This window comes from Asterias amurensis, chromosome 10 (assembly GCF_032118995.1).
Source record: "Asterias amurensis chromosome 10, ASM3211899v1".
NCBI lineage: Eukaryota > Metazoa > Echinodermata > Asteroidea > Forcipulatida > Asteriidae > Asterias > Asterias amurensis.
Genome location: NC_092657.1, coordinates 15145197 through 15157535, shown reverse-complemented (window position 1 = coordinate 15157535; position 12339 = coordinate 15145197). Strand labels below are relative to the sequence as shown.

The window sequence follows — 12339 nt, the reverse complement described above, 5'->3', positions numbered from 1 at the left end:
AGTGTGAAGACTAGTCTTTGACAATTACCAATAGTGTCCACGTCTTTAAGTCCTTTCTGCATTTAATCTTAGTAGTGCCTAGTCTTGGCCCAAGACGTCAGTGGATAGTGTGCTGCCTTGGTTTCGTTGGTTAAAGATGTCATGTAAGATTTTTGGCCCCAAACATTTAAAAAATAGATTGTTTTGGAGTGAATGGTATTTCAAAGAGTATCACCCGCTCTAACGAAAAAAAGTTTAACTTTTACTTTTAATGGTCAGGAACCATGAACAAAATTTAAAACGTTTCTTATAAAACACATAAGAATTGGTCACGTGATATATTGTCGGGATCCTGACAAAAACTCTGCTGGCTCCCCGATTAAAATAATTAGGAGTAGAAATCAGGGAGCCAGCAGTTCGTGCGAGAGCAGTGATCTCGCGAGAGCACCGCTACAACTCGACTATCTTTACCGCGTGGGGCCAATTTAACGACTTGTCCACAAGTCTACCATCAGGGCAACAAAGGCTGTGGCCTCCGTGAAATTCTAGACCTGGAAGTGCTCTTTCAAAGTTGAAAGTCCAGGCCCGAGGTCTTTATCTTTTGTTAAATACTCCAAAACCTTATTTGTGTCAGAAGCGCTACAGCTGTTGATAGTGAAGCTATTTTTAAGACACGTTTCCCTTTGAAATAATATGGTTTGGATAATTTGTCACAAACATTTGAATCCGAGATTTAATTCAGGAGTGAATCGTTTCTCCTGAATACTGCAACCAGAGATGTGGTTAGTGGCCGAGCGGATAAGAGCACCGAACTCAAGCTCTGGTGCTTCTGTTCAGTGGAGTGTGGGTTTGAATCCCGGTCGTGACACTTGTGTCCCTGAGCAAGAGACTTACATGTAACTGTACTTGCCTCTCTCCACCCAGGGGTAAATGGGTACCTGTGAGGGCAGAGATGGTTCTTGCGATTGGTTCAGCCGAGTAGCGCACATATTGCGCACAGGCTGTATACTCCACAAGGAGCTGAGATGGTTTAAGGAATGATTTAAGGCCCAGTGACCAGGGGTAATAATGTCGGAAGCGCTTTGAGACGCCCATCGGGCGTGAAAAGCGCTATATAAAAACGGTCGATTATTATTATTATCCGCTAATTGAGGATGGACTCAACATTCTTGTGAAACTGATTTTTTAGTGGTCTTCTCTAAAACTAGAAACTGTATTGAACTGAAACAATCACATGTAACTTTTATTGTATTTTTCTTGAAAATTGTGCCTATAAATCAGTATTGTGTTGACAAAAACCAATATAGGACCGTACTTTTAACCTGCAAATAATTTGTTTTCTAGATTGAAATTGAAATTCCAGAAGAATCAGAACTGTGTGTAAGTAGTTGCCAGACTCAAACTCATCAAGAAAGAAACACAAAAAGACAAACTCTTCCATTTCAATTCTTAGATGATTTTATTTATTAAATGATGGAATGATGATGATAAAATGATAAACAATAATAATGAGAACCACTACAAACAGGGAAACCCCCAGATTTACAAGGGCGGCTGGCTTCCGTAAAATTCAACTAAAATAACTCTTTTAACTCATCAACTCTATATCAATAACAAGGGCTTTTAAAAGCATTCTTTTCATCATCAAGTACATATTTGTTCATGTTAAATCTCGTGATTTTTCGTACATGAGATATTTTGTCACGCTGCATTACGAATATGTTTTTTTGAATTGACCCCTTGCATTTGATGTCAAAAATCATATGGTGCCGTAACTGAGTTCAAAGGCAAATAGTTCCATACGACCATTTTGGTTCAGGGTGCACACTTGCTTGATCTTGGCCACGGCAGCTTATATGCAAAGGGTCTGTTGAGATTTTCTAAGCAAAAAAACAAGGTTGGTCTCGCACAAGAAATCTACAATCACAGGGCATTTACAATGGGATAGTAGCCTGATAGGCCAACAAGCAAGATCTTTTCAGTCGCTTGCAATACTCCATTGCAAATGCCTTGTGACAAAATTATAACAATTTCTTACTTAGCAATAATATTCATAACAGCTTTAACAGTGGCGTGTTTGTTTAGGTTTTTTTCAATTAAGGTACAAGTTCTGTTTAGTATCAAGTAAACTTTGGCAATCAATTTTTTTGTTTAAGGTCAAATTTTCCTATCCCTTGACGCGGACCAGTTAACACAAAACATTGCAATCTGCACCTCAGTCACTGAATTCAACTTGTGAGTTTGATGGATTTAAGATGGTTCTGAAAAAAAAATCCATTTGGACCAAATATTGGTCAACACTAAACAAGTTTTACTTCAGCCAAACAAGCTTGTTATGTCAATTCTGTTTTCACTGGTCCGCAAATCACCAAAGGTTAATTTTGTGTCTTTTTGTTTCTTTTTACTCTCAAAATCACAACAAATAGTACAATTTCCTCACACCACTAAAATGTGGTGCATCAAAAGGCACTTTTCAGCCAAAAAATGTTGACGCAAGTTATACTTTAAAAACCATAATGAAATAAAACGCTCTGAAATATTAAATTTTTGTCCTCACCATCAGGTATTTTCTAAATTTTCAGAGTCGCTGTCTAAGTTCATTGTTCATTGAAAGGCGACTGATAAATTTCCATGCACCTAAGGATGCTCAAATATTACATCATCCTAAACTGACGAATCATCATCTCCGACAGGTATCTTGGACACTGTCTGGAAACATTAGGACACTAAACCGTGCAATGCGATTGGTCAACCAGAGGCAATATAAAAATAGAAAACACCTGAGTAGGCGGAGCTTTGTTGGAATCCAACTGCTGTTTAATGTTAGGTTTAAAATGCACACAAAACAGCAGTTGGATTCCATCAAACTTGTGTACCTTTCTGGGGAGCACAAGTGAATACTTTTTTAAACTCAAAAAACTTCTCTTTTTAAACTTTAGACTAAATATATATTTATTTCTTATAAAATAGCTTCAATGCTTTGAACTTTTTACTAGCACAAACAATGCAAGGTTTTAAAAATACTTGCATCAAAAAGGTTTTGTCGGCATGTTTTTGTTGTAGTTGCAAGTAGCAGATGTTATATAGTTGTAGATCAAAACATACATTTTTTGTTTTTGATGGGCAAGAGGGTTTGTGTATAAATCTCACAAGTGCCACAAATTATCCTAGTTGGGATAATATTCCAAAACGGGCAACATTTGAGCGTCTATAAAGTGACTGTATTTTAAGACGGGCAGTGTCACAAAAACTACCCAAATAGGGTTTATTATTTTCCCCACTGTGAACTCATTCACTCAATGGGAATAACAATAGTCTCTGATCTTGAACTTTTAGGGAGCCAACAATTGTTGCAAGTCCATTCTGAGCCTGATCTTATAAATCCGCTTAACACTTTTTTCACAAGTAAGCAGAGTTTGTATGAACTCATCAAAATCCATAGAGATCAACTCAGAATCTTGACGAGCACCCAATTTCTTGTAAGCAGGTTCTTTTTGTGCTTAGCAGCCTAGTAAAATCAGACTTAAAACAAAGTTTGTAAAATATAAGTACAACTTGATGCAATGAACAACATTAACAGGCATGAACTCTCAACAATAACGTTAACATGTGTACACAATAATATACCTAACACTCCCCTCCTTTTTAAAAGACCAAACAGGAAAAGATCTTTAACTACCTTAAAAGGAATAACTAACTACAGTTTTAACAACTAGCTTCTAAAAAGGGGGGTTGAACTTCATGATCGCAGCAGGCCTCGTTTCTTTACATGGACTTATCTTATTATGAACTCTCGCCCAGTTACTGCATGCACACATGGGCCCGACTTCATAAAGCCTGCAAGCACACAAACTTGCTTATCAAAAACAGGTTACCAGCCAGAACACCAAACAGTTACCATTGCTGTGGCTGGTACATTGATCATTTCTTGCAAGCCACAAAATTTGCTTAAAGCAGAATTTTCTGCTTAATAGCTTTCTAAAACTGGATCTTCAACTAGCAGTAATAGATACATGTATATGGCTAGCTAGTGTACGCGTGCATGCAATAAGCGAATGAGAGTTCATAATTGCCATGTAATGCCACAGGCTTCAATCACGAAGACATTACAATTTTACATTGATTTGAACTTGTTAAATGGCGCTCTTAAACTTGTTTTTCAAGCTGTCAACATTTGTTGCAATTAAAACCTTTACAAAGATCTATACACTTTATGCAAATCAGTCTTGACGACGATGGACTTTGATTGGTTCAATATAATTGACCCTGTGAACCATGGCCAATGAAAACAGCCGTTTTATTTCCCGACTGGTAACTGGTTATAATTTGTTATGGAGTAGTTCCTGGCAGTCTACCAGTCTACTTTTACTGAAACTAGCCAATGGCATTAGCTGTTGCATCAATGTCAATAATGAACTAGCCAATCACATCAACCGTTCTATGCAGTCAAGAGAGATTTGCAGCATTGATCACACATACATAGCTTTACAATATTTCCAATCATGTCCTTTGTACTAGACCTAATTTCATAGAGCTGCTTAAGCACAAAAATTTGATAATTATGCTTACCAGGACATGGTTACCAACCAAGCTACAGTGCCACACGTGCAGTTTGTGACTGGTGTCCAGTTCATTTCTGCTTAGCAGACAAATTAATTGTTAAGCAAATATTTTCTGCTCAACCAGCTCTCGTGAAATTGTGACCTCTTGTGTTGGAGTTTGTACAAACAGAACGCAGTGATTTTTTTTTTCGTTTTTTCCTTAAATACTCAAAAAGCGAGGATATTTCTTTTTGTCCTTCACAGCAAGACGCAGTGAGCACCATCACATGATTGTCAACATAAATATGGGCAAACTTCATCACTGTCAAATAATTACCTATCCCTATACATAACCTCTATGCAAATATGAAAATAGTTTTAAATAGTATGCATATTTTAATGATATGCAAATGAGATACAGTATTCAATACTGTGCAAAGTCAATTCACAGACGTGTGCTGATGGTCAATTCATGATGTCGTTGAATTATGAATGATTTGATGGTCAAGAATGTGACCATGATATAATTCATGAATATTCAAAGTATGTAAATTCATGTAACTTCAAATGGAATGTTGCTCAACATTTTTATCAAGTTTTAAAATGCATTCGAAAAGCTAAACAAAGTAAAATAAAAACGAGTTATTCAAACGAACTATGAAATAACAGTAAATAGAGAAATAGAAGTGTTTTAAAATAGTGCATAATATAAACCTCAAACATGAGCCAACTTTTCTACAGTAATTAAATCACCAGGACCCAATTTCATAGAGCTGCTAAGCACGAACATTTGCTTAGCATGAAATTTCTTCCTTGGTAAAAACAGGATTACAACCGAATTTCCATTTTGTTGCATTTCCTAGTTACTTGTATTCAGCTGTTGGTTGGTTATCTTGAAAATCACGTAGAAATTTGGTTGGGAAATCCTGTTTTTATCAAGTCAAACATTTCATGCTAAGCAAATTTTTGTGCTTAGCAGCTCTATGAAATTGGACCCAGTACCACGCTGGATGGGTGCTAGCTTGTGGAAGTACCACATTAAGACTTGACTGCACAAATGCATGGATCAACCATGCATCACAGGCTAAGCTAATACCAAAGCTACAAAAAAAGACATTGCCAACCTGAGGCCACATAATGCAAACTTCAAACATCATGTGCCTTCATAATCCACAACAAAGGTTTTACATTCCGACTGGTTTATTTGTTTTTTTAAATGACAGAATTTTGAAACTCTCTCAGGGTTGGAAATGGCAACTCCCCTACTTGACTACCAAGCAAATAATAATAAACAAAACTAAAAAATAATATTAATACATATATAGCAAACTCTGCATATAGTTTTCTCTAAACTTTCCTGGATTTTTTTGGCAGTTACATGGCTAGTAAATACACAATTTAGTTTGGCAATAACAGTACTGTTGCTTTCCTTAAAAAAATACGAGTTGGAGTTTGTTTTTTGTACAAAAGATAGGAAGTTTTTTTTTTTTTCCACGATGTGATGAAAAAAACCAGAGGGAATAAAATGTGGTTAAAAATAACTCTTTGAAATGGCGACTGCTCTGTATTTCGACAACCCTATGTTCTGAAAAACCCTTGATGGCTTACATGCTAGGGTAAGGGTGATGGTTAAGATTGTAAAAAAACAATAGGAGTGTCAAAACGCAAGGACGTAACCATTAAAACCAGTCAAAGATTTTGTGACCAATTAAGATATTAACAAGTTATAGAGGGAGTAATTGTAGATTTTGAAATAGCACAGATCAGCTGAAGAGAAAGAATGATTTTCCAGGTTTTTGTCATCAGAAAAATTACAGTGCTTTTAATAACAAATCTTGCGCTCAACATGGAAATGAAATTTCTAGAGTGCAGGCCTGATACAAGTACTTCACAGGGGCAACAAAGGCGATTGCCTCCATGCCCCCTGGTCAGTGTCTTGGTGCCCTTGAAATGCTCCAGTAGGAATGTCCAATTTCCTCATAGGGTGCCCTTTACCAAGGTGAAAATGCATTGGTGCCCTTGCCCTTTCAAAAACAAAGCATACAGGCCTGAGATTGACCTATTACGGGGGCAAATAACAAGCGTTAATTGTCTTCCCCTTTATTACTTTATAAAATGCAAGAACTGGAAAATCGTTGGTCCTTCTAAGCTATGCAGTCAACGAAGAGCTAAATAAATACAGTAGGAAAAGAATACCTCAGCAGCTATACAAGGGTTTGGGTTTTGGGTGGGGTTTTCTTAAGGGCTAGGGTAAAGAAATATGTCAAGATGTTTTTTAGTGAACTCTTCTAGTTTTCTTAAAAACACAACTACTGATAAAAAAAGACTTTGCATAATGGTATAGCACACTTGTTGAAAATGACAAGAGTATCGGCAGATTTAGGAATCAGTTAATCCAGCAAGTTTGTCTTCCTTCTTCTTTAACAGTTAAATAATTTAATTTACTCTTCGGCTTATTTATTTTTATCTTGAAAAAAGCAAGCACTTGATCTGATCATCCACAAAGAGTCACTGATAATTATGTTTGTTTGAAATCGGTCAAGATTTCTTCGCGTTGAAGTTGATCTAAATGCTGGATTTACCGATCCCTAAAATGTCTTCGGTTTCAGAATTTTGCAATTACTAATTACTGAATATTCATGAGCATGAGATGCTTTTTATCCAATAGGAAGATACTTACGAGGCACTGGTTACAGATTACAAAGGATTATTTTATGCATTTCTGCATACCTTAAGGCCGAGTCACACTACAGCAATAACGAAAACGATAACAATCACTACGCAAAGATACTGCATTCTATTGGTTGAATTGCTCCAGGCAGAATACACACACCCTCATCCAACCAATGGAATGCGTTCTCTTTGCTTCCTTATCGTTATCTTTCTCGTTATCGCTGCAGTGGGGTCGGGCCTTTAGTTTATAATGTGCCTCATAAGTATCCAGTTTTTATTGAGAGCTGATCTGCTCTGGGTTTTTTAAACTTTTTTTTCCTTTCTCTCAAGCTACTTTCATTTTTGCCGATTTTTGTTGTACGATTACAACGGTTTCCGTTTGTGATTAAAAAAGCCTTTTCGCTCACTTTTCTTAACCATTCCAACAAATAAACAATCGGTTGGTAGTTAAACATACAGGGACACATTGCTTTAGATTGGGTTATTTTTGGAAAATACAAAGCATTTGCTATGAAATGATTTCAAATGAATATGGTTGGAAATATGTTAAAAGTAGACAATAATGATCCACACAAATATGGCTCAAAATTGTGTAGTTTTCATTTTACTTTGTGATTTAACACCATCTGCTGTTTTGTACAACCAATGACTCCACAAAATGGCCGACAGTGTTAGTTCACAAAGTAAAACTTAAAAGGAAAACCACACAATTCTGAGGCATATCTGTGTGGATCATTACATTCGGCGTAAACCATCTTTCCAACCATATTTATTTGTATTCAGTTCCTTACAAAAACGCCTTCACAGCCAAGATCGCCCAATACAAGGCAAAGTGTTCCTTTAACTAATCACCATGCATCATGTTACTTATTAGAACTAGGCTTACCATAACAAAATAATCCAGTTGTTTTTCTCACTTTTGTTTGTTAACTTCCCCTCAAATTTGTTTCTTTTTTCCTCTCAATTCTATGGTAAGAATCTTTGGTTGTCTCGGAATTTTATCGAAACACTTTATCTCTTCATAATGCAATACATCTTAAAACACTTCTTTTAAAATCTGATTTAAAATTCATAGATTAACTAGTGATGATAACTAGTTATAACTTTCAAAAAACATTACTAGTCTAGGTTAAAACTAGTAACGATCAACCACTGAAGTTAAAACTAGATAAAAAATTACTAGTTAGATTAAACCAGTTTAAAATGCGTCTATAATCTACTCTAACTACTGAAATCCTTAACGCACCAAGCATTAATAAACTGAGTAAAATTGAGTCTTAACCAATTTTTACCTATTAAAAAGTAGACAACATATTGGGTAGTAATAATAAATGAGTTGTATGAACAAAAAACAATGAAGTCATGGCTTGATAATACGCATGCTTTACTTTAAACTTGAAATTAACATGAGTGTGAAATTTGATGAACAACTAATGAATGATCAAGAATGAATGGAACTAAATCTACTTCTAAGGAAAAACGGTGAACACCAGGCTAGTTTCCAGCATTTTTTTTTTTTGTAAGTTTTAAGACTGTTCAGTGTCAGCCAAAAATGCACAACTATTCCCCTGGTTAAGATTGAAATGACAGGTTTAATTATCATTTACCGAAAACGGTTTAAAGAGTTTTGGAACTTAACTTAAATCTAAACCATCTGGAAACTTGCCAAGTATTCAAATAAACAAGTAAGATCAAAATTTTCATAAAACTGGATTGATAAAAATTAGGAAATCATTCCTAAACCAAACTAAAATGGGTTATCAATAAAATGAAACTCGCTAACTAGTTTAACCAACTTGTTAGCATAGTCTGTGATAACTTCATGGTAAAAGTTTTAAAATCCATACATTCTCTATAACACCTTAATCTACTAACCATAACTAGCAACATAATCCTGGTAACATAATCCAAGTTAACTATTATAAACTATCAACTAAGATGAATACCTCTTTACAGATAGAACAACCAAAAATAGCCAAAATATACAAGATGAAAAATCTCAACTCAGTAATCAACAATTATGTAAATCAACAAATATCCTCAACTCAAAAAGTTAAACTTTAAACTTGCATTAAAAATTAGCACACGCTTTTGTTACCAAGCAGCGATGCAAACTTTGCACTTGGTAGAACCTGCTCACTTGGTTTTAAGCTTTTAATCTTTGGTGTATATTTAGCTGTATACTTCCTCAATGGAAACCATAAACTGGGATGATGAAACGAACTACAAAAAAAAGAATGATCTAGGAGTGCTTATAAATGATGAATAAGGAAACGGTGCATGATGAATGATTTGTCTAGTAATATAAGTTTTATAAATCTTGAAAATTCCGCACCAAAACGATCGTCCCCCTTTTTGATTTATACGACTGGTCTTGGGGAATTTTCATAACTCGTGGGATGAAAGTGTTTCTCCTTTCAACAATTTGATCTTAATCTGGCTAACTGCTGGATGTTCCTGAAAATATTTGGCAACATTTAATTTATGGGGAAAAAACATTTGTTTTGCGGGTTTTTTTTTGGTTTTTTTTTTTTACCTTTGAGGGACTTAAGTTGTCTGGACTCATAATAATAAGCGATCAATGCATCGAATGACCAATCTCAGGTTATCAATTATCATTGTTTATCTTTAAGGATTTCACATTGTAAAATAAGCGATAAACGCATCAATTGACCAACCGATATATTGAATAACACATCAATACATCTAATGACTGATCAATACATCTAATGACTGATCAATACATCTAATGACTGATCAATACATTGAATGACCAATCAATATATCAATGTTAAACAATGATCGTTGACAACCTGAGTGTAATGTTTATAGATATGCCAAACTTTGAGGGTTTTACATTGTCTGGGCTCATCATCATTTTTAGCGATCAATACATCAAATGACGAATCAATACATTCTAATCACCAATCAAGACATCAGATATCTGATAAATAAATCCAACTTGGCAATCACAGGGTCGGTGCTGTCCTTGTTTAATATTGTGTCTGGTAGACCTCTGGTGAGGTAGGGGCGTATCCCTGGCCATGGTAACCTCCGTAGCTGTAGTGGGGGCTGTCTGGTGCGTCACCTCCTGAGAATCATGTAGAAAGGGGAACAGAGAGAAGAGGACCAAGACAAGATTTTGGAGAGAAAAATAAATGTTAAAATTGCTCATAAAAACACAAGAGATGACACTCAAAAAAAGAATGTATCATTAAAATGTATTTGCAATGACAAAAACAGACTGCCAAACAATTGCTGCTTGCAATGAGGGAGACGTTGTGCAACCATCAGTGAGATTTTTAGTTTGCATTCAATAATGCTGTATGAAAAAGGTTTTCATATAATTTTATCTAGGCATTTTGCAAAATTGGCTCACAAAATGAACCTATTGGTTTTGTTTCAACCATCATCCAGGTAGATGTTGTACAACAATCACAGAGATATTAATACATGTATATATGGAAAGTTGCATCAGGGATAAAGAATATTAATTTGAGTTTTACCCATACATGTATACATACACCCATGTTTGTTAGCACTGTGTATACTTAGTACTTTCCCGAGCCGGTGAGATTCTTCACGGAGTTCGAGAAAGTACGGAGTATTGACCCCTTGCACGCGTGTCACACGCAGCGACTGGTGCCACGCTCACCATGTTAGGTTTATGTGTATTAATGCCGCGTCGCCTAAAATGCGCACTTCACTGCATAACGCACAGCATGCATAGAGTTATATATGAAAACGCACAGTGAAATTGCCCACCAGTATGGCACATTCAAGATTTTTCTGATGATGACGTCAGGTGAAATGGGTCAATACAAAGTGCTAACACACATCAGTGTTTACATGTATTACAGGTAAAACCAAAATTAATAATCAGGGAGATGTTTCAAATTTCTGTACCCTCAATATAATCTAGGGAGAGGTGTCCATAATTAGTGAGACGTTCAAGCGTTCATCATTACATGGAAAGATTGGTTTATGTAGTTTCAGGGAACTTTCTGCAGAATCAATGAGACTTGGCAGCTCCGCATAAAATGTTCTCAAATATTGTACTAGTATAATGAAATAACACAAACAAACAAATGAGAAAACAAACTCATTTGAAAGAAACAATGAATTATAAAACGTGCAACTCTGGTATGTTTCCAATCATAATGAGAGCATCAATCAACATTTAAAGGAACATTTTGACGACAAACTTGATGAAAATGATGAGAACTAATCTGATGGAACTGTGATTCTATAAGCATGCCACACTTCAAAATAAAACAAAGCATTCTAAAAAAAAATAAAAGCTTCACAACAAATTTGCAAAAAGTAATAAACCCCAGCTTTATGTTTCACTGCGTGGTGATGAGCATGTAGGTTGGGCACTGAATGAAAACAAAAGTGGTTAATGGAGTGACGGTGAGAACTGTTACTAGTGTTTTTAATCAAACACCAATGAGTGTTAAAGGTTGCATCAATAATTGGTAAAAAATTAATGATCAAATAAACTATGACAGTAAAGACTATTTTGAGAATAGATTCCCTTGAAAGTTATGTGGTTTGAGAATATTTTCGCCTCAAATCATTTTAGTCTGAGATTCAATTCATGCTATCTCAGATTTCTGATGGAATTGTGTTGGAACCCACTGTCCCCTCACTAAATGGGGACATTCTTTTGAAAATACTATGAAATCTGTTTGCTATTTGCTCATCAGCAACTAGACACTGTACTGAGACATGCAGCTTTCTAATTGCAACAAAAACAGGAAATAGACGATCACACTGAACTTTTGTACAGTGTTTTTTAGTTTTCTACGGCACCGTTTAAAAAAAAATAAAAGAGGAAATCAGCTAATCAACTGAAAGGTTGCATGCCTGTGACATGTGTACTGACTATGTAGGTGAAATTTCACAAGTGAATTTTATGATCTGTTTTTGTGTCTTTAAAGTCACCTGGAAGTGGTATTTTTTCAAAATAAAGCTTTTGTCACTAATATATGTGTTTTGATGAGTTGAATGTGAATATACAGTTAACTTGAGGTTTTAAAAAATCAGTTCTTATGTTATTTACAAATTTAAGAGTAGACCCCGACCCGAGAGGGCGCTGTTCGTGACCTCAATCGAGGCAGACTTTGCCTGTAATGCGTATAGT

General features: G+C 35.6%; 1 protein-coding gene across 4 annotated transcripts in view; it reads right to left on the bottom strand.

The window, feature by feature from the left end:
* Positions 1-1414: 1414 nt before the first annotated feature.
* LOC139943505 (APOBEC1 complementation factor-like) overlaps positions 1415-12339 on the bottom strand; it is a 46230-nt gene continuing 35305 nt past the window's right edge. For all 4 annotated transcript variants that reach the window (XM_071940329.1, XM_071940331.1, XM_071940333.1 and 1 more), the window contains one exon: positions 1415-10284. In XM_071940329.1, coding sequence (XP_071796430.1) covers positions 10187-10284 — 98 coding nt within the window. In that variant the 3' untranslated portion in view covers positions 1415-10186. The remainder of the gene's footprint in view (positions 10285-12339) is intronic.